Raw genomic sequence first — 22404 nt, 5'->3', positions numbered from 1 at the left:
TAAATACAGCTGTAGTGTATATATATTTTTAGAAATATTTGACAATAGCCTGAAGGATAAATAAAGCTCTTTAAATTATGTTGAAATGGTTAAAAAAGTTAGTTATTTGCTAATGTTAAACTTATAGATTCATGCAATTCGGAGAATCTTTTTTTATTGCTAAAAATGAATTGCTGAGTTTCTCATAAGTTTGCATTTTTTGCAAGCCATCTTTGAATGTTTCTAGAAAGAAGCTGGGTCCTGATGCAGGTGAATGCTACACATGGAGGCCTCTTGTCAATATTAGAGATATCTGCTCATTATGTCACATGTGATCATGACATATGTCTTCTTATAAAAGGGTTGTTAAAAATGAAGTAGGACAACAGGGTGCTTTATGTCCTTGAAGACAGGTCAATGACAATGAAAGGACATCATCATTACCCACATTACCAAATCTAACAGGTACAACAGATGTTACTTTATATTTTTTATCTAGCACATTGAACATAAACTCATTGTATGGTTAACTGTAAAATATGTGACGTCTGGATGGATAGGCAGACGTTTTTCTCAAGAAATAAAGCTAATTTGGTTTTAATCTGAACAATCTGCATCTTTGATTACTCCTAATTTTAGAGAGAATTTTCTTCACAGGATGTGCAAACTCCTGTGGTAACAGGATATCTCAATTAAAACGGTTAGTATTTAGTAAGTCCTAGGTGGCAGGAGTGCTTGATCTACTGTAAAGAGCCAGACCACTATTTAACTGTCAAATAAAGCAGCCTTGTGATATTTCAGAGCTGATACAGCACCCAGTTTCAAGTGTGACATAAAGCAATAAACAGCTGGTTCACTTTCAATTTCAGTCTGCTCCTTGATCTCTCTCAGGACTTCTAAAACCTTGTCAGTCACAAAGAATTGTTGACATACAGTCATAACATTCTCTAATTTACTAATTCCATAGTCTTTTTAGGAAGTCTGTTGGTATGAAAAATAGTTTCTTGAGAAAGATCTACCAGTGTTTATGAGGAAAGGATATTTTTAAAAGCGCGTTTTCCCCTCGGCCCTTCATTTAAGTTTATATTACCTCACATGTTCAGTCTTTTATCTATGGACTAGATTTTCCTTTGCAATATATATAATTTGCTGCTTATATACTGGACATACAAATACATACACAATACAATATAAATACAAATTATTTTTACTTTAGATTTCCTGTTAGGATTAACATGGAAATATAACACAGGTAAAGTGCATCATAGAAATTGTCACTGGCATATCAATGGTAAAATTAACTGAGGACATTATAGAAGAAAGGAATAAAAAACCAAAGTTCTGCAAACCCGACAACATCAGGAGAGCAGGGAAGGTTCTGGAAAGTTTGACCATTTCAACTTCATGAACCATTGTTTATCTTCAAGCACAGGCAAAGTGGCAGTGACCTTGGCTAATGACAACAAATAAATCAACAGATATAAGGCTTCTATGCTGCGAGTCAGCACTAGTGGAGGTAGTGAACAGTCAGACAAAAGGCAGTCACTGGATAAAGGCTTCTGCAGTGGTAAAAAGAGACAGGTAACCTAAGCGTTTCTGAGACGCATCATTGGAGCAGGCGACGGACTGGTCTCTTCGTTTGAGTGGACATGTTCGTCTGGATCATTGCTGCAACAACAACAACAAAATTATTACTTAACACTTGTTTCATCCAAAAGACTGTATCTCAAACTCTGAAAAAGAAGCACTATGTTCACGTCCATGCTGTAGATACCTGAGAAGTCAAGTATGTAGTTGAACCTCCCTGTTCTGAAGCTCATACTCCCTGTGCTGTTCTGCTGGTACTGTCTCTCAATGTCCTGGCTGGAGATGGTACAACTTCCCCTTGCACTGCCCTACACACACACACACACACACACACACACACACACACACACACAGTTTATTAACTTTATTTACAGCTTTATTTAAAACTTTATTTTATAGCTGACCTTTTGACGGGCAATTAGTTCAGTTTAGTGCAGTATCACACCGAGGTGTGTTTGTCTGATCAGACAGTAAGTGCAAATTGTTTGAGAGGTTGTCTTATTATTTCTATGTTCTGGGTTATTTTGCCTAGTGCATAATTTCACTTAATTTTCACTTAATTTATGAAACTTAATTAATTTTAATAATTAAGTGAATTAATAATCATGTCCTACTTTTGTTCTTCAATACTACTTCATTCTTTCATTTTGGCTTGGATATATAATAAATATAACAATTCATCTGCTGTCATTTGATGTTTGTGAGCTTTCATAAGCTGCCAAGAAAAGAGGTTTCTCTTACTTTAACATAGTCTTTCCAGTATCCGTTCTCATCATTGTACTGCCACTGAATTTGAGACAGAGCACTGGGGAGATCATAGAACATGGTGACTGCTGACCAACAAAAAAATGATGATCTAACAATTCACAGAGCATGAGTAAATCTTGGCGTGGCACACAATCATTTATAAACTCAAATCAGATAAAAGGACAGCTTATCATAATGGTCATTGTGTAGGCTACAATATTCCCTTATAGTACTGGTGGATCCATACCTGCTGTTGTAATGATTTTCCCCAGTTGTTCGGCGGACATGTCTCTTTGTTCCAAAGGTGCTATTGATCTGAAACATTTCTGAGTGAACACATATAATTTTTAACAGTTGAATTGTTAAAAGATGTTTATTGGTGCATATTTGTGAAACTCACCACTGAATTCAAGGGTGTAACTGTATCGCCCAGCGGTAAAAGTAAGCTGGCCATGTGGGTTGAGCTGATACTGGTTCTCTATGTCAATACTGTCCAAAGAACAGCCCTGTGGAAACACACGCACAGTCCTATGGACTGTGAAACTTGCCAGAGCCATCACTGAACCTAGATCATTCTCCATTATGGGCATGTGCATTCACTCACTGGTTTCTGATACTCTGTCCAGATGCCTTCCTCACCCATAAATTCCCAAGTGATCCCCATGGATGAATTTATGGATGTAGACAATGGAGATGGTGTATCTGTAAATAGACTGCACAAAAAAATACAATTTCTTTTCTATTTGGAACTTTCCCCTTCCATTAAAGAAAAAAAAAAATCAAAGCACCTTTAAAAAAAATATTCTCTGATTGTATTTTTACTATGTGGCATTCGAATATAATTAACCATCTGTTCACTGTGTAACTATTTTGTATAGCAACAGTTAATTTATGTTCTGATCAGTTTGTAACTAGGGCACCTGTCATTCACAAAGACTGAAGAGTTAAATTTTGGACGTCTCCTCACTTTCCTCAACACATGAGTGGATCGTCGTGTTTGGGTCATGGCTTTACAACAAATGGAGAGAAAAATAAATGAACATTTAATTTTAATAGATATTTAATGAACATATAAAATGAAATGATAAAGTAAATGTTTTATTTTTGTCCCTGGAGTAAACATTACCAGAGAAGTCTATTACATAGGTACTGCGTCCTACTGTAAACTGGAAGGAACCTTCAGGGTTAGTATTATACCATTGCTCCAAGGTTTGGCTGTTTACTGAAGATGTTCCCTGTGCAAAAGACAACCAAAAGTGTTACTTGCAGGAGAGATTTCCATGACTGGTTTAGTCTAGCCTTGGCTTGGTTTAACACCAGCAGTGTTCTCAACTTCTCTGCGCTAAGTGAGATTCTCATGATTAACTTTTATGGACAAATAGCTGTCATCCCTCACCTGGGTTCCATATTCCTGCCAGTAGCTGTTGTCTTTGAAGTACCATCCTACTTCTTGTGTCTGGTTGTGGGAGAGGAGCATCTCTCGCCGTATACCAAGTCCAGCAAAAGGTCCTCTTACTGTCATGGCATCAAAGTCAATATAAAGTGCCCTGTTGAATTGTAAAATGTGAGGGCATTTATATCAAAGCCTAGTAACAACAAACTCCACATAAACTTGCAAAACTCTAGGATGAAATGTGGGAATGAATAAAAAAAAGTACACAGTCACCCCAAGTGAGTGTCAATGGTCATCCCTCTAGCACCTGGTTGGCAATAGTGAGATTCAATTATATGATCATTACAGATGGAAGACCACTGCTGTCCATCAAACAAGTGCCACTCATAGGGTTTTGCTATGAATAAAAAAAAAGTAATTTTCAAATAGTAAATTTAGTTAGTATGAAACACTTATATATGCATATATGTGTATGTATATAGTCTTACCAATAGCATTCATTATGATGAAGAGTTCTTGTTTCAAGATCTTCTGATACGTTCCCTTTGAAGATATATGAAACAATATTGAAGATATATGAAACAATATTGTTCAAATGTATGTAAACTGTATAATTATGCAATTATATACACAATATACACAGTAATCTCTAAATTAAAGGAAAATTATATTGTCATTAGGCTACTGCATTAAAAAAGGTCAGATGGACACGTGAACAATATAAGGATATAGCAAGTCACATTTCGTAATATTTTATTGTTGTAATCGATCATAACAAATAACACAAATTATACGGAAGGAAACGTAACAAACAGTAAAGCCATTCTCAGTGTAACCCTGAGAAAGTTATAGGAGACACCAGGTTTTCCTTCATCATATAATGTCCTATACCTACTGGTTTAGAGTAGTTTAAGATTATAGCAGTACAAATCTAGAAACTAATAAACTTACTTAGAAACGTCGGCAAGCAGGATAGACACTGATCACCTAATGGAAACTGATGTTTTGCTTTCAGTTTTGTTTTTTTGACGAAGCTAAGGCGGCGTCACAATCTTGCAGCTTCCGGCTTGCTGCGTCCTTAAATATGAATAATTTGATTCAAAAAGTAATAATGAAGATATAATCATTAAAAGGACCCGACATGCCACCACACGATTATGAAATATATGAATGAAAGGCCATCACAATACTCAAACCCCAGCATAAGCTTTTTTAAAAAAAAGTACATTTTTATTTTTTAAAAGGTTTACCAAAACTTAATTTTTCATAATATGGTTCTGAAAGTATAGCACTTAAAATATTTTAATTACAGTGAAAAGTAATCCATATTACCAAACTGATTTTTAAAAAAGTTTTATTTTTATACTAATATGCAATTTGGGAAACGCCAGTCAAGCATTAAAGACGCGCGCTTTACCTCACTGCAGTTAGCCTTAATCTGCACTTCGACAAGAGTCGTTCACCAAGCTCCTCAGCAGAGACGAATGAAGACGTCCTTTAGATCATTCCGTTGAACACATTAAACTGAACAGGTTGGATTCTAAGGCTACAGAGTTGTTGTTTACTATTAACCATTTAAACATCTGCTTTACTCCCTCTCCAACATATTCCAGCAATGCTGCCCTAAAGACGCCGGGGAGCCTCATGGGAAAGGGACGTTTCCATCCAGACGTCAAAGTGACACGACGATACACACATACGATCCCAGCAGGAATACAGGGCGCGGTCAGGACAACGACCGACAAACAACCGAACCAACACGAGGGTTTGCATGCACACTAACGCGACTATGAACACATGGCAGGTGAAACAAGAAAGTCAAGGGGGCGTGGCCACAAACAAGGTAAACAAGAGCACGTGGGAACAGTCACAGAACATATTTCTTAACGCTGTAGTACAGTACTAATAGCTCCTTAGTAGTTTAGTTTTTTGTTTTTTTGGTTTTTTTTTAAACCTTATTAATGTCGCAATTCTCTCTGACTGATCTATGGGGTTTATCTTCTCATTGATTAAACGTGGTAGAAGGAGGGCATTAATAGATACAAATTTAATCGAATACTTTTGACAGCACTGAGAAAAGGCCTCTAATGATAGGATGGTTGGGATTGGATATGGCGGTAGTGTGTTAAATGAGCTGCTGTGTTATTTGCAGCATCCTCCTCTGCTTGTATTTCAGTTGTGTGCTAAAATGGTTGTCTCAGCAAGAGTAGCTTTGACAGTATCTTTACACCTTGGTGGCTTGTTTATACGAATATCTAAATATTCAACCTTATACTTAAATCCATGTAAAATTAGACTAGACTACACCTGTGTATCTTCATTAAGTAACTTCATTACTTATCCCAATAGTGATTAATAACCCACATTGTTGCATGGCCATTACCTTCATAATGGAATGAAAACCTTATATTCCACAAAGTTGAGCATACCTTTCTGTCTCATACCCAATTTAACTGTATAAATAAGGGATTGCGAACACACTTTAAGCCTGAATGCACTCAAGAATATAAATGACTACAACACAGTCAGTTCCACTAAGTAGTGAAGTTTATCAGAAAGGAAGATCTCATCTAAGATTAATGCATGTTCTTGTCATTACAAGTCCTGTTAAACATCATTGTTTAACTGTCAGTGGCCATTCAATAAAAATATAAATTCAGAGCTTTTGTTTATACTGTATGCATGTGTTCTCAATCACAAATACCTACAGTACAAGTAGTTTTAAAAATGGCAGAATTAAAAATAAAGAACAAAGAACAAATCTGTAAAAATCTTATCAACACCATCACCATAAAAACAAACATCATAAAACCACCACTGCTTCTTTATAACCCTCGCCTGGTGCAAAGGTCTTTCATGTGGCACCTGAACCCTGCTGGGAGTGTACCATTACTGAAGCACACGCCGGATCTTGCGAGTGACATTTATTGTCTCATTGGTTTGCCTCATTCCTGTTTTGGAAAAAGCTCGCAGTCAAAATACATCATACAATTCCTGAAATATATAATTTTGCTTGTTATTTCAGTATGCTTTGAATATTATCTCTGACGTACTTGAGAAGTCCAGTAAGTATGGCTTTTCATTTACAGTGAACCTAATGGAGCCCTGGGGGTTGTGTTGGTATTCCACCTCGATGTCTTCACTTGACATTGAACAGGAGTTCTAAAGAGAGAATTTGGAGGGGACAGAGCAGAAAGAGAGAGAGAGAGAGAGAGAGAGAGAGAGAGGGAGGGAGAGGGACAGAGAGAAAGAGACAGAGAAGCAGAAAGACACTGCAGAATGTGTCTATCTCTATTTGGCAGGACATATGACATATTTCTTCCATCTACAACCAGCATCCCACCAGGAAAGCAGAAAATTTAAACAGTGTCTAAACACACACTAGACAAAAAAGTCAAGAAAGAGAACAAAACTAGGGTGGATCTTGCATTTCTCAGGTATTACTTGTATTATCATGTTTTTAAAGCTTTTGTAAAGACAGAAAGTTGTGGAACAGAGTAAGATTTCACCCTGTGTACTTTTATATATCAGAGGTGGTGTGTGGCAAATGTGTGTGTGTTTTACGAGAAGCCTTACACTTTTCTTAAAAGTGTGCCAGTGTTCACCATGCCCACTGAACTGCCACACTGGAGTATTTGTAGATGAAGACAGTGACAAGCTCTTGATGGCATTTTTCATTGAACTAATTCTGCAGAGAGAGCATGTTACACAATCAGACAAAGACAGCAGAGTCATTGCATGAACTCAATGAATCTATTGTTTCCTTTCTTATTAATATACCAGCTATGACTGATATTATGAAGGATATTCTGGAATATCTGACTGTAATTTTTCAGATCTGGTGACTGTGTACTGCTTGAGTGAAACCTACATGCCCCCTTGCGGTGGTTCATATTTAGGTCGGCGCCTGATCTTCCTCCGGTGTCCAGTGGTCAGATTGTTTTGACACATGTCTGGTAACACACATGCGTGGGCACACACACACGCACGCACGCACACACACACACGCACACACACACACGCACACACACACACACACACACACATACACACACACACACACACACAGGAGTCTAAGAGTGTGTGATTAGGAGCCTCTAAAGCTTCAAGTTCCGTACTTATGCATTTCATTTCTCTGCATTAAGACACACCTTTAAATCTAATCTCGTAAATGGTGGAGTTGACATTGAACTTCACAGTCCCTTTCCTGTTCTTCTGGTACTCTCTCTCCAGCTTGTAGCTACTGACTGAGCTGGCCTTGCTCTTTGAATCCTGCAAATATGTTCAAAACATCAATCCTCCCTCATACATGCATCCCTTGTGGTGCCCTAAAGCTTATCTGGCTGCAGCATTTTGGAAGGACGTGAACCTCTGATAAGCAGAGAACAACATGGAAAAAATGCACTGGTTTCCAGACTTCAGGTGAAGTCCGTGGATTTTCCTGTTGCAGTGGCTGACCTGTTCTCCATATTGGCTCCAGCCCTGGTTGCCACGGTAATGCCATAGCCACTCAGTCTGTGGGGAGTCCTTCCGTCTCACACGCAGCTTTGTCTTCTTCAGAATGCGCATCCTAGTGAAGTCGATGGACAGAGCACTACACACGGGAACATAACATAATGTAGTGGTTCTCCAGCACAGTGGTCCATGCAGTGTTGTTAATGCAGCTGAAAAAAGGGATGCGTTCACATTTCTTTTACCAATTCTAACCTGTTCTTTAGGAATTCAACAGTCAGGCCACATTTTTTTCTCTGATACAGATCCAAACACATTTAAGATTCTGTAGCCCTGGATTTCTTAGACCACGTGGGTTTGAAAGTAGAAAAGTGATCAAATCTAGGCTGGCTGTTGGTCACTGAAGAAACGTGACTGCTTTGTGAGAGGGGAATCCAGATTTGTCCTGCTGATCTATAACGGCCCCAAACTATGCAGACGTACCCACAGGGAGTGTTGTAGATCCTGATGCCTTTATTGTTGGGCTGGGAGTATTGAGCTTCCAGTATATAATCATGGGCCACATCCTCCCAGCCTTCACCCATATCCAGCTGCCATCTGTAAGGCCTTCCATTGTCCTCTACACTCTCTGTAAGGCGTTTCAACATTAAGGTTTTAAATGGCCGTAGTAACACATACAAAGCTCACACACAACTCACCAGGGCTTCTGCTCCGATCCCTGCAACCACTTCTTTTTTTGCGATGAGTCAACCTCCCACGATCCTTCTCCTCAGTGGAGGAATCACTGATGTGTTTGAGTTTACAGGCTGATTCGTAGCGACAAAAGCCTTTCAGGAAGTATTTGCACACATGCAGGTCTCGACAACGCTTCCCATAGCGGCAGTGGCCATCGTTGTAGTACTGGCAGGCTTTCTGCTTGGTCTTTGATTCTGCTTGTCCCTGGTCAGAGTCTGAGCTAGACTGGGAGTCTGAGTGCGAGTCTGTGTCAGTATCACTGAAGTCTGAAAAGCTGGAATCTAAGAAAGAGAAACTCAAGTCATATTTCATTATTACTGGCTTTGAATGAATGTAAGCAAAGTGCATTTGATGTGGGTCTAATTGTGAGATGTCCTCACCACATTTGAAACAATTAGTTTCAGTTTCTCATTTGAACAATTAATTTACTTGTGTTCAACATACTGGCACCCATAGGTATAAGTTTTTATAAGCCCACCTGCCCCGAGTGTTTATAAGGGAATGATGTGACCCCCCCGCCTCACCCAAATTCCAGTTCATGGTATCATTATGATTTTGCTTTTTAACTGTGGGATCTGATTTCTCTTTGCTGTTAGATGTGTGGCAAGATTATTATTATTTTTAAATTATGTTGTTTTAAAATTATTGCAGTTAGATACTTGAAAGATTAAATATATGGTAGACTAAGACAGGCCTATACAAGTCAGTGATGTGAAGAGTTTTACAGCTCCTGTCTCCACCTTGCCCCTTCCCCTCCTGGTCTCCTGGGCAAACACATGTCAATAATCCAATAATATCTGCACACTGTAGACCGGTGGGCATATTCATGCATAATATTAGGGGCAGTGTCTATGAGGCCATGAATGGAAATGTAGGTGCATGTTTAAGGGCGTTTTATTCTATATACAGACAGTGAGGGTTAAAATTAGGGTGAGGATCAGTCAATATTTGGACTCAAAAACACACCCACCCCATTCCAAAAACTAGGGGAACAAGACCCGAAGCAAAACCTTTTTTTTTTAATTAAAAATTCCTGTGTTCGTTTAAGATAAAAAGACAAATAACTGGTTAGACTGGGTGGTGTGAGCACTGTTTTAAGACTGTCTCATCTTAAAAAATATAACGAAACTCCTAACCTCACCTTGCGCAATCAAGTCACAACAATTAAAATAAAATAACATATTCGAGTAAGCGAAGTTAAAGATACCGCAATTTAAAACGTTTTTTTTCCCCACAACCTAAAAACTCCTAATCCACAAGAAAAGTTTTTCTCTATTTAAAAACAGTTTGTATCTTAATTAATTATTTAAACGAATTAACGTACTAGCTAATAAAATGACTCTATGTTCAAAGATTTAGATTTAGTTATTTAAGATCCTTGTTGCAATAGCGCATGAAATAAAAAGAATAAAGTATGCGATGCTTACCACTTGCATCTAAGTTCGACGCCATGTTTCGAATTGTGAACTAGTTTTAGTTTCATTTCTTTATAAATTACGACAGCAGGGTTTTCATATAGGGCAGAAAAATCAGTGTCCTAGAGCACTAGATGGAGCCAATGAACGATGTAATAATCTTTTACGGGAACTCGGATGCCATCTTGTGGACAGATTGTGTCCCTACTAAAAGGCAAAGATTACATAACCATGAACAACCACTTTATTAGAAACACCTTGTAGGTACATTAAAGACTATAGTCCATCTGTCACCATACATGCGCGATTTGTGTTAGCCACCCCTTAACCCTGACTACAGTAACATTTTGCTTAGTACCAAAGCAAGGTCATTGATTTATTAAAAACCCCATCCACACTAATGTGAATAACGGTACACACAATCAGAGGCGTAGCACCAAAATGTGGGCTCCAGGCACCCATCCTTCCTCCGAATTAAATTAAGAAACAGAAAAAGCTATGTATGTATTTATATAATACATTTCTTTATGAGGATGGTTGGAATGCATTAAGGGTTAAATATAAGTGAGAGTGGCTTGCCTTTTCTCCCTCAGTGACTGTGGATGCTTCTGGAACTTGAGATGTACAAGTTAGTTGCTAGGCTAGCTGACAGCAGAAACAGTTACATTAGTTCTGAATAAATTTTTTTTTCTTTTCTTTCTTTTTTTTTTTTTTTTTAAATAAATGACCATAGATAACTAGTTAAGTTACGTCACTAAACATATTTAGTGTTTGGCACAGTTCTGGCTCATGTTCTGGGAAAAAAGTTACAAGTTGTACTCTGGTTTTTCTTTCTCTTTTCATTCATGAAACCTTGATTTTGGTTTAATTTGAATTAAACTGCCCTCTGGTCGAGGATGATAGATCTTCAGGTGGATCAAACCACTTTTGCTGTAGAGGCAGGCAACAACAAGCAGATAAAAAGAATGTGCGAGGGAAGACAGTCTTGTATTATTTACATCTACAATAGCAAAGGGAATAGAAATTAGAAAACAAAATCAATTTATGTGTGAGGCTTTTGAAAGGCCTGTCAAAGGTTTGGACAGACTTGAATATATGTTTTAAAGGCTTGGATACACCTGTATGTATGTTTTAAATGTATGGCATTGAACTAATTAACCTTAAATTTGTTTTAAGACAAATATAGTGAAAGTTGATATCTTATAAATGAACGTTCAAAACAATTTATAGGCAAAGTAAATGAATTATTTCTCTCAGCATATACTATTCACACTATGTGTACTCATGCTATATGAGTATATAAGGTGTATAGGGTGGCTGAAGGGTGGTCTTGATTTATACATTTACAAAACATATGACAGGTGTACCTAATACAGTGGATGTAGACACACACACACACACACACACAGACACACACACACACACACACACACACACACACACAGGTTCCATAATGTTGCACAGTGAACTCTCCCAGTGGCCAATGTGTAGTGGAACTTTAAAAGTGCAGGCACTAACACTATGGATATCAACACTGCAACTTGCTACAAGCGTGTATTAATGAATGATGGCATGAACACGCAATATGTTACAAATGCCAAATATAGGTCTATGAAAAAGACTTGTTAAGGTAGCAAATGCAAATTGAAAAGCTCAGTATAGGTAAAGGATTGAAAACAGAAAACAGTTTGTTCCTCCTAGTGGTGCCGCTGGAGACCCGCTTACAAGATGGTCGTAAGCCGAACGTGGACCCGACGTCAGTCTGTGGCGACAAGCCGGTCGGTCATCTTTCGCCGCAACCCAAAGGATCACAGATCAGAACGGCTGACCCTGCACTGGTGGGACAATGCTAGGAAGAACATGCATGTGACATACAGATACACACAGAGGTAAACACATAGCACAGTACTCCGTTTAATTCCAGCTGCTCACAAATTTAAGTCAAAATGTATTTATATAGGGCTTTTTACAACAGTTGTCACAAAGCAGCTTTTCTAATGTCTGAGTCCAAGCCCCCAGTGAGCAAACCAAAGGTGACAGTGGCAAGTAAAGACTCCATAGAGGATGAGGAAGAAACCTTTAGAGGAACCAGGACTCAAAGGGGGCGCCCATCCTCCTCTGGCCGACAACAGACATTACAATAGTAAGAATATAAAAAATAAGGAGCAGAATAAGTAGTGAAATCAGGGGGCAGGTAGGAGTAGCCATGGCAGCTGAGATGGGTTGAGGCTCAGTAACATCATAACATCAGCGGTTGGTGTACCTCAGCAGAAAGAGAGACTAGATTATTGGGCATGTCCAGGTATGAGGTCATGTAAATTGGGGGACTATAATGTGCAAAGATGGACTCTGACAGATCTATCTATGGCAGCACAGCTAAAAGGATAGAGCCAGAAGGAAACACAGGCATGAGGGCACCCTGGAACATCAGCACTCTGCCAGTCTCAATCAACAAACTTGAGTGACAAAAAAGAGGTGAAGTGACAGCATCATAACATCCCAGTTTACCATAACTCTCAATACCCATGGACCCCCAGAGCTATACCTTTACCTAAGATTGGAAATAATTAATTAAATACCTGACTGTACAATATTGAGACTGCGTCTGAGTCTCGAACATTTACAGGCAGGTTATTCCAAAACGTTGGAGCTTTATAAGAAAAGGCTCTGTCCCCTGTGGTAGCTTTTCTTATTCTTGGTACTAGTAAAGATCCTGCACCTTTTGATCTAAGCAGATGTGGTGGATTGCAATGCACTAAGAGTTCTCTAAAGTACTGCGGGGCAAGAACACTCAGTGCTTTGTAGGTCATTAGAAGTATTTTATAAATCAATATGAAATTTTACTGGGACCCAATGTAAAGCGCTAAGATAGGAGTAATATGATCAAATTGTCTAGTTCTAGTAAGAACTCTGGCTGCTGCATTTTGAACTAGGTGGAGATTGTTTAGGCACTTGGTACAGCCAGATTGGTACAGCCAGATAGTAAGGCATTAACGTAGTCCAATCTTGATAAATGCATGGACTAGCTTTTCTGCCTCATGTGAGGAGAGTACATTCCTAATCTGTGGTGGAGAAAGGCAGTCCTAGAAATATTATTTACATGAGCTTCAAAAAAAAAAAGACTGGGATTCATAATCCCTCCAAGATATTTAACTGTTAGAGAAAAATGGGAGACCACTGAGGTTCAATGAGCAATTAGAGAGCGAGGACCTAGCTGTCTGTGGGCCTAGTAGAAGCACCTCTGTTTTGTTAGGATTAAGTGACAGAAAGTTTCTTAACATCCAGTGTCTCACATCCTTTATGCATTTCTCAATACAACTAAGATGATATACGTCCTCTACAGTAGACACACATTCTGGCTTTCACAAAGTTTACTGCCTCAGTTTTTTTTAGATCCTTTTGTCATATGTTTATATGGTATAGTGAAGTACAATAAGCATTTCACGAGTAACCTTTTCATAAATACATCGATTTTAAGCAAAATACTTAATATTTACATTGTTGACCCTTCCTTTCTAAGCCTGGATATCAGCTTCTGGGCAAAATCTTTACTGATGGTAACCCATTCTTGCCTATCAGTGCTTGTTTCTTTGTCCACCCTCTTTGAGGATTGACCATTGAAAAACCTCAATGGGATTGACATCATGAGTTTCCTGGCCACGGACCCAAAATTTCAATGTTTTGTTCATCGAGCCACTTGGTTATCACTTTTGCCTTATGACTTGGTGCCCTGACATGGTGCCCTGTCATGCTGGAAAAGCATTGTTCACCAAATTGCTCCTGGATTGTTGGGAGATGTTGCGCTTGCAGGATGTTTTTTGTTACCATTCCTTATTCATGGCAGTGTTCTTAGGCAAAAATTTGAACAAACCTTAGGTCTCAGTTTGGTCTCAGGATGCCTCACTGTTGGCATTATACAGGACTCATGGCAGCACTCGCCTTTTCTTCTCTGGACAATCAACATTCATCCAGATGTCCCAAACAGTTTGAAAGGGGCTTCATCAGAGAAAATAACTTTACCCCAGTTCTCTGCAGTCCAATCCCTAAACTTACTGCAGAATGTCAGTCTATGCTTGATATTTTTCTTGGAGAGAAGTGGCTTTTTTGCTGCCCTTCTTGACACCAAGCAATCCTCCAAAAGTCTTTGCCTCACTATGCATGCAGATGGACTCACAGATGCCTTCTGCCATTCCTGAGCAAACTCTGCACTGGTGGTGACCCGATCCCATAGCTGCATCCTCTGTAGGAGAAGGTCCTGGCACTTGCTTGACTTTCTTGGGTGCCCAGAAGCCTCCTTCCCTGCAATTGAACATCTCTCCTGGAAGCTCTTGATGATTCAATAAATGGTTGATTTAGGTGCTATCTTACAAGCAGCAATGTCCTTGTGAAGCTGTGAGCTGTGATGAGCTGTGAAGCTCCTTTTGATGCAATGCAATGATGACTGCACATGTTTCCTTGGAAGTAACCATGGTTAACAGAAGAAAACTTCAAGCACCACCACCCTTTTAAAGCAACAAGTCTGCTCTTATAATCAGCATGACAGTGTGATATCAGATGCCTTGTCCTCGTTAACACTTTCTCCTAAGCTAACGAGAAGATCACTGAAATTATTTTAGCAGGCCATTTTGTGGCAGGGCTGATATGCAGTGGCTGGAATGCAGTAATTTTTGTGATTAAATACATTTTCCTGGCAAGGAATGACTTCACAATTAATTGCAATTAATCTGATCACTCTTCACAATCTAGAGTTAATGCAAACTGCCACCATAAAAACTGAAGCAGCAAACTTTGTGAAAACCAAAATTTGTGCTAGTCTTAAAACTTTTAGCCAGAACTATAGCTTGGCTGAGACATATAACTGAGGATCTAGCAGTGGAAACTAGCACATTGTTTATGTATAATGTCACCTAGAGGTAGCATATATAAAGAAAAAAGCAGAGGCCCTAGAACAGATCCTTGTGGGACACCATAGCTAACCTTGTTGTATGCTGAACGGTCTCCATTTATGTTAACAAGCTGGTAGTGACTGGCTAGATAAGGTTTAAACCAGGAAAGGGCTATTCCCCAACAACATTTTCAAGTCTATCTAATAAAATGTTGTGATCTATAGTGTCAAATACTTCACTCTGATCAAGCAATATAAGCAAAAAACCATAACTGTAGTCAGAAGTCAACAACAGGTCATTAACTACTTTGACCAGTGCTCTCTGTACTATGATGAGGCCTAAACCCTGACTGAAAGACATCATGTATCTATGACTATGAATTACTTCAGTCATAGGGTTTTTGTTGTTAAATATACCTGAATTTGTGCTTGCTTGCATTTAGTTGCTTAACAAACCAAGTCTCCAAACCACACAGAGCTTTAGAGTTTTTCCTCCAAAAACTAGGTTTTCTAGGGCTACTATCAGCATCTTTTACGCATTTGTACTTCATTTGCTTGCTTACATTGCTGGAGACGTCAAACTTTGTAAGCAAAGTGCTCGTTTCTGCTTTTGGAGACATCAGACTTCATGTTAATACACAGACTAACATTAAAAGGTGCCATAGAACAGAAAACTGTATTTTTCTTTGGCATAGTTGACTACATGGAAGTGGTGACATACTGTGACCCTCAATCACTGGTGTGCCCATCGAATGCAAATCCCACATAAGCAAAACAACATGGTAAATAGGAGTCCTTTAAAAATCCTTAACTATATCAAAATATTCCTGACTCATTAATATTTACCCCCACAATTTGCATGCACCAGCTCACATTTTAACCCAGGAAATATCAACATGGACCTGCACTTCAAAAACTTCCAACAGTTCTTCAAATATTGTGAAGAACAAAACAACAACCGACCAACAACAATGAAAATGATAGACTGTGCACAACAATTTCAGGCTGTTAAGGGATGTTGGTATAACATGAGGACAGAGGAGCGAGGCGTGAATGTAGGAGTCAGGAAACTTTTAATATAAACAAACATTAGCAAAGCGATGTGTTCTCCTGAGAAGATGAGATGGCAGCTAAGTGTTAGCCTTGATGTAGGCTAATGCAAAGCATCAGAGAGAGGGTTCCTGTGGGATGAAATAGGGAATGGTGAACTGGGTTACAGATGAGTGCAATGATTAGTACATGGGTGATTGAGACCGGGGAAGTAATTGGGATCTGTGATTGGGTGTGTGTGTGTGTGTGTGTGTGTGTGTGTGGCTAGTTGCCAACGTGCTGACTGGGGCATAACAGCCGGCACTTTTCATACCCTTCCAAAGGAGCTGAAATTGGTTGATGTTCCTATTTCATAGGATCCCAGATAACTTTAATTCAAAGTTGTTAACTTGCTCTGCACATTTCACTTCAGACAGTTCTCAAACCCTTGACAGTATAGAGCATTTAATACTGAAGAGAGAGGCAGTTCCAACTTCATGGGTATCACAACCCCCAACCAGCCTTGTGTGAGATTTTATCCACTTTAAACTGCAAGAACTAATACCCCTCACTAACTAAACTGATATTAGTACAATGATGTTTCTTACATATAAATACACTATTCTGTTTGAGTACAATATTACATGCATAATGTAGGTTATGCATATGGTACTTTCACATTTGATGTTTATTTACAAGTGTAAGCACTTAATCAGATGTCTGGATGCTGGATGTCTACTTTTAACAGACCACTTTACAGCATCTATTTTCTTTCTCTGTTTTGTTGTAGAAATTTTTTTTTTAATTCTCATTTTTAAAGTCATGTTTGTGGCAGGGATGCTCCAAAGGTTCATAGTCACCTCACATCATCACAAAGCACTGCAGGAATGTAATTTGGGTATTCTTACTGTGCTGTGAACCTGTATGGAGTCTCTTGAGTGCTGGCAAGAAGTTGTGGAATGCTATCAGAAGGTGCGGAAGGTGAACCAGTGGCTCAGTACATGCCACCATTTGCTGAAATGTTTATGCTGCATGGGAGCCATACATGTCATTTGAGGAGGTGCTGTGTAGTTAAGTGTCTGCTCGCTGGACTGATGGTTTGACTTCTGATATGTGAATAGTGCTGCCTAACAGCATGCTGGCAGATTTGTCTGAAAGCCTAACTGCATATGAAAGAGATTCCATTGTGAAGCCATACATTGCTGCTGTGTTTTCCAACAAGCATGGAGCCTGCAAACTCAGAGAATGCATGACAGTAGATGCCTGCTATCGTGGTAAAATGGGTCATTGGGAATGTGAATAAAAGAAAAGATCTTTGATACAAAAAAAGGAAAATTAATGATTGGTAGGCACAGTTCAACGAATGAAGCGGATGTCTTCCTTGAGTTAGCAGGGCATCTGTTTTAAAGTAATCTTTTAAACTTTTAAAGTAGATGACTCAGCTGTCTGCCTCTCCCACATAAGTGAACCATTTCCACTAGAACATGCAACCTGATCAAGACAATAAGTTTCAAGTTTCAAGTTTCAAGTTTGGTTTATTCGTCATATGCATAGTCATACACAGTATAACTCGCAGTGAAATGGTTGAGCTTGTTTGTAAAATTATTATGAATGTAACTTTTTGGTTGATATGGGTGCACATGCCTGCAGCTATGGCTAAAGATTTTGGGCTTCCATTAATTAAAAGTTGTCACTAGTTTAATTTGAAAGTGCTAATACACTTATCAAACAGATAACAGCCTGAGTATTTAAGTTTGGTGCTCTCTTTCCTTCTCTCTAGTAGTATCTTCCCATAAAAACATCTCCAGTACTAGCCACTGGTGCTATTTCTCAGATGCATTTGCAATTGGAAATTAAGAAATTAAATAAAGAAATCAAAGCTCTATGTTTTTGATGTCCAGGTGTCAGACCCTGTTACCACTAATCAGTTAATCTGTCCTAGAAATAAGGACGAATGTAGGCTGTTAATTAAAGTGCATAGTGACTTGTGATCTCCAGTTTTGCCTGTGAAAAATGTCTGGAGAATGGCATCTTACAGTGGATTACTGTAGTGCTAATATGCATATTGATCTAATTACACCACTGGTGGCAGAACTTAGCAGCATTGTAATGATGTTCCAAGCACACATACTGCTTTTTAGTTATTAATGTAGCTAATGGCTTTTGGTCGGCTCCCCTCTAATTAGATATGGTTAGCTTCCTTCTTTCCAGATGTGCAGTACCAGTGGACACATGTCCCATGTGTCCCACAACACCCCTACCTTATCGCATCAAGCTCTGTTTCTGCTCCTTGCAGGATAAGAATGTCCTGTCGAAATGTTCACTTTAGTTTAGTACATTGATGACATTATTTTTGCTTTGCCCAGTTTGACAGTGCATTGCACTGCTTACACAACTTAGCTCACATGGTCACAAAGCTAATAATGGCCAAACCTACATTTAATGAACCAAAGCAGCATTTAATTTTCATATCTGCTTTGACCTCTACCCCTGCAATGTTTGTGCAACCGGAGTTGCCTTTCACTTTGTATGTGCCTGATCATGAGGGTTTTATGACTGTCTGTCTATCTTATGAAGAACCACTGAGGTCATTTGTGTCCAGTTCATTATTATCCACATGAGTTCTACTGGTTTTGGTACATGCACATATGTTGTTTGTTAGATACTGGAGCCTTTCTGTCTTCAGGCACCCAACGCAAGGTCTCTGCCTATCAGCCATGACATGGCGGATGGACCGCGAGCTGGTCGACCAGGGTCAGCTGCTCCCTCTTCTGTTTTCTTGTCTCCTTTACCCCTCCCTTTCTCTTTCTCTCTCTTCCTGTCTCTCTTTAAGCACAGGAGTGGCTCATGGCAGGCACGGGAACAGCTCGTGGCTCGTTCAGGCAGAGAACATCTAATCTTTACTAACCTTGTTGCTTTCCTTTCTACGTAGACCTTTAGAACATGCCTCACTTTTCCCCGTCATCCTGTAGATTTAGATAGTAGATATAGGACACATATATACACTGTGCTTTCCTCAGTAAAGTGGAACTCTCTTGATTCACTACCTTGGTGTCAGTGTCTCTTGACTTTCCCAGATTGACCTGGCTACAGAGGACGGAGGGCAGAGGGTAACTTGCAGGAGATCAAACCTGAAGGACTGGTCACTTTGAACCAGTTTCTAACATGCACATGTGTTGTTCATGCTACGTGTTTATTTGGCACTGCTGCTGCTCCCTCCAGTGGTGCTGTTTCAGTTTGTCACAGTGCATTGTACACATGCTATTAATTCCCTGTTGTCATCAATGTAATTAAAGTTACCACCCAGAGATGTGGCCACTGCTATAAATATTCATCATAGAGGGAAAAAAAATCACTACTCACTCATTGGTAATGATGACAACATGCTCTGATACTTGTGATTAGATTTAATCTGGTGATCATGATTGCTTGATGTTATATCAATGTGCTTACTCAGATTTACTATAGAGAACACATGCAAGGAGCATTCGGGTGGGGGGGGGGATTGTGGATTTTAAAAAAAGGTAATTGTTTTAAGTTACAGAATTCATGCATGACTGATCATGTGTGCCAGTTTTGCTCTAAAGCTTCCCAGTCCACACGTCGTCAATGCAAATGCTGTCTCGTTCTCTTTATTCAAATCAGCCATTTATGGGAGTACTTGCTTCTGTGTCTCCTGACTAACTAGTCAGCGTCCCAAAAGGGATGAAAATGAACAACTGTATAGTATAAAGTGTGATTTTCAAGTTAGGCTGGGTAAGGGCTGGACAATGAGTGAGTGATCTGTAATAAACCATCTTTCAGTATCCCAGCCTCCGGAGTCTCTCCCTTGGGCAAGGAAAAAGACTTCCCACAGTGTTCCCCATTTTTCCCACACACACACACACACACACACACACACACACACACACACACACACACACACACACACACACACACACACACACTTACTTACTTTTTCCAACATCCCTACCCCCCTTCATTTTTGCTATACAGGTCAGTGCTGTTTGCGTTGGAGGCAGTCTGTGGAGATCTTACATAAGTGCCATTACCCTTATAAGGGCCAGTGATTTATTCAGTGCAGGGAATTTTCCACAGTAGAGCTGTGAGTGTCTGAAGCTTAGATACGGCATGGACAGTCATGATGCCGCTCAGCGAGGGAAAAGAGCACTCCAGTGGGCTCCTGTTTGCTGTGCTGGCCTTCACCAACACCCAGACATAAGATGTCGCTGTGTGCTTCCACTGTTACCGTTCACATGGCTTTGTCCTCCAAATGTCTGCTTATAACCATCCTTGGAGGCAGAGACTGCAGTATTTCACTTTTGGGTTCTACACCTTATGGGTCTCTTTGAGAGGGAGGCAGACATTGAGCCAAAGAAGCAGACAAAGTGTGTGCATCTGTGCGTGTGTGCGTGCCAAAGAGGAGAACTCGGGGCCATAGCCAGTTTCAATTCCTTCTACAATGCAGTGACTCTGCAGAATAAGGGGTTGTTGAGGAGTAGTTAAAAGTCACCCCTGACAACACACACTCATGTCTGCAAAAACACACACATATGCAGGCATGCATCAGTATTTCATTTTTCTGTGATTTAAACTCTTTACAACTGGGCTTTAGTAGAAACATGCACACACATGAAGGCAACATATACAAACACAAAGAAAAAAACATTTACGTTGAATTTCACACTTAATTAGTATGGAACTGGCTAAGCTATTTTTGATGATAAATTCCTATTCCAGTAATCTTAATAGTTGGCAATTACAGTAGAAGTTTGACAAGTGGTTCAATGTCAGATCAGAATGTGACTCCAGCTTTTTTTTCTCCATTGACTGTTTCTCTAACAAGAGCTTTTCAGTGCTGCCAGCATAAATTCCTGCCACAGCACAGCAGTGACAAAGGTCACCGCAATTACAGTTCCATTTTTAAGGCTGTAAATAGAATTCCTATTCATGCTTTCTCTCCCAGGAATTGTTAGGTTCTGTAGCCTCTTGCTCAGCCCAAGTGCTGCCCCAGTGCAGCAGTCGCCCCTCTCTGCCCAGGCTGGTCTCTCGACAAGCTCAGAGACCAAGCCCAAATCAAAAGACCCGAGTGCGCTGTAGTCAGAGAAGCTCTAGTTTATTGATAGCAGAGGGAAGGTATTTGTAAGGTTGAGGTGTGTGTAGGGAAAAGAGAGGAGCGGTGCAGGGAGGGGAAGGTGTGTGTGTGTGTGTATGTGTGTGTGTGTGTGTGTGTGTGAGAAGGTCAGGGGGGTGATACGGAGAGCCGGAGGGAAGTAGTTGGTGTTGGTCAACAACAGAGGAATAGAGGAGCATAGAGTGTTAAAAGATCAGGTTAGTGGATATGGGCAGTTCATGCCAAAAATAAACACAATCTTCTTCATCCTAGACTAACAAAATTATTTTAGTTCAAAATGTTATTCTTACAGTAGTCAGATGTCAATTAATCGATAAAAGACAGAGTCCCTGCTCACACCCATGCCCTGCGAGCAAGGTTCTTACAGCAGATTTTGGCACATACTAACACGTCAACATCAGGCTCCTCAAGGCCACATCACAGTTCGCAATCCCACCCACAGGATGCTATGTCTGGCTACTGTCGCACGTCTCAAACCAAACTCTGTCACTCACAAATGCAGGTTCGCAGGGGTTTTGTGACAGTGTAGCAACAAGTATGCTTGAGAGGATGTCTGCTGTTCTACTCATGTGTAAAAGTTTACGGCCAGATCTGCTAAGAAAGGCTTGTGGGTAAAACGTTAGTCACTAACATTAGTCCACATTAGTCTGGACTAATGTGAAGCAAAGTTTCCCCCAACATAAAAAAGAAATAAAGAAGTGAAACGTTAAAAGATTTTTGTCAGACAGACAGGGGAATACCCATAGAAAAGAAAAAGAAAGTACATAAGTATCTAAAAAGCTTATAAATAAATCTAAAAAGTCTTTTTAAATAAAATATGATATAGGCTGTTCTAATAATTTAATATTAAATGACATTTCAATCAGTAAAGATTCAGGTTCAAAGTCAGTCAGAATGAAACCTTAGTTAACACCCACAAAGAAAGATATAAAACTATTTAAAAATCAATTAACAAATCCAATATCAGTAAATCAATAGTCTTGAATGTTGCTGATTTTACAGAGGAATTTCTCTGTATTAATAGCTACCAATATGGGTCCTGTGCTAT

At 39.5% G+C, this 22404-nt stretch overlaps 1 protein-coding gene across 1 annotated transcript; it reads right to left on the bottom strand.

Moving 5' to 3' along the window:
• Positions 1-1170: 1170 nt before the first annotated feature.
• si:ch211-244b2.3 (uncharacterized) lies at positions 1171-10430 on the bottom strand. Its single transcript, XM_081723179.1, has 18 exons — positions 10321-10430; positions 8857-9174; positions 8642-8786; positions 8165-8300; positions 7858-7978; positions 7578-7659; positions 7094-7394; positions 4195-4249; positions 3980-4103; positions 3710-3860; positions 3440-3548; positions 3234-3321; positions 2918-3026; positions 2714-2819; positions 2561-2639; positions 2308-2371; positions 1754-1874; positions 1171-1647 (listed from the first exon to the last, which is right to left on the bottom strand). The coding sequence occupies exons 1-18, from the start codon at positions 10343-10345 to the stop codon at positions 1586-1588; spliced, it is 2196 nt and encodes a 731-aa protein (XP_081579305.1). The 5' UTR covers positions 10346-10430; the 3' UTR covers positions 1171-1585.
• Positions 10431-22404: the final 11974 nt, after the last annotated feature.

This window comes from Electrophorus electricus, chromosome 11 (assembly GCF_041902795.1).
Source record: "Electrophorus electricus isolate QZ-2024a chromosome 11, ASM4190279v1, whole genome shotgun sequence".
In the NCBI taxonomy this organism is placed as follows: Eukaryota; Metazoa; Chordata; class Actinopteri; order Gymnotiformes; family Gymnotidae; genus Electrophorus; species Electrophorus electricus.
The sequence above is the reverse complement of the archived record's forward strand: the minus strand, read 5'-3'. Positions and strand labels throughout refer to the sequence as shown.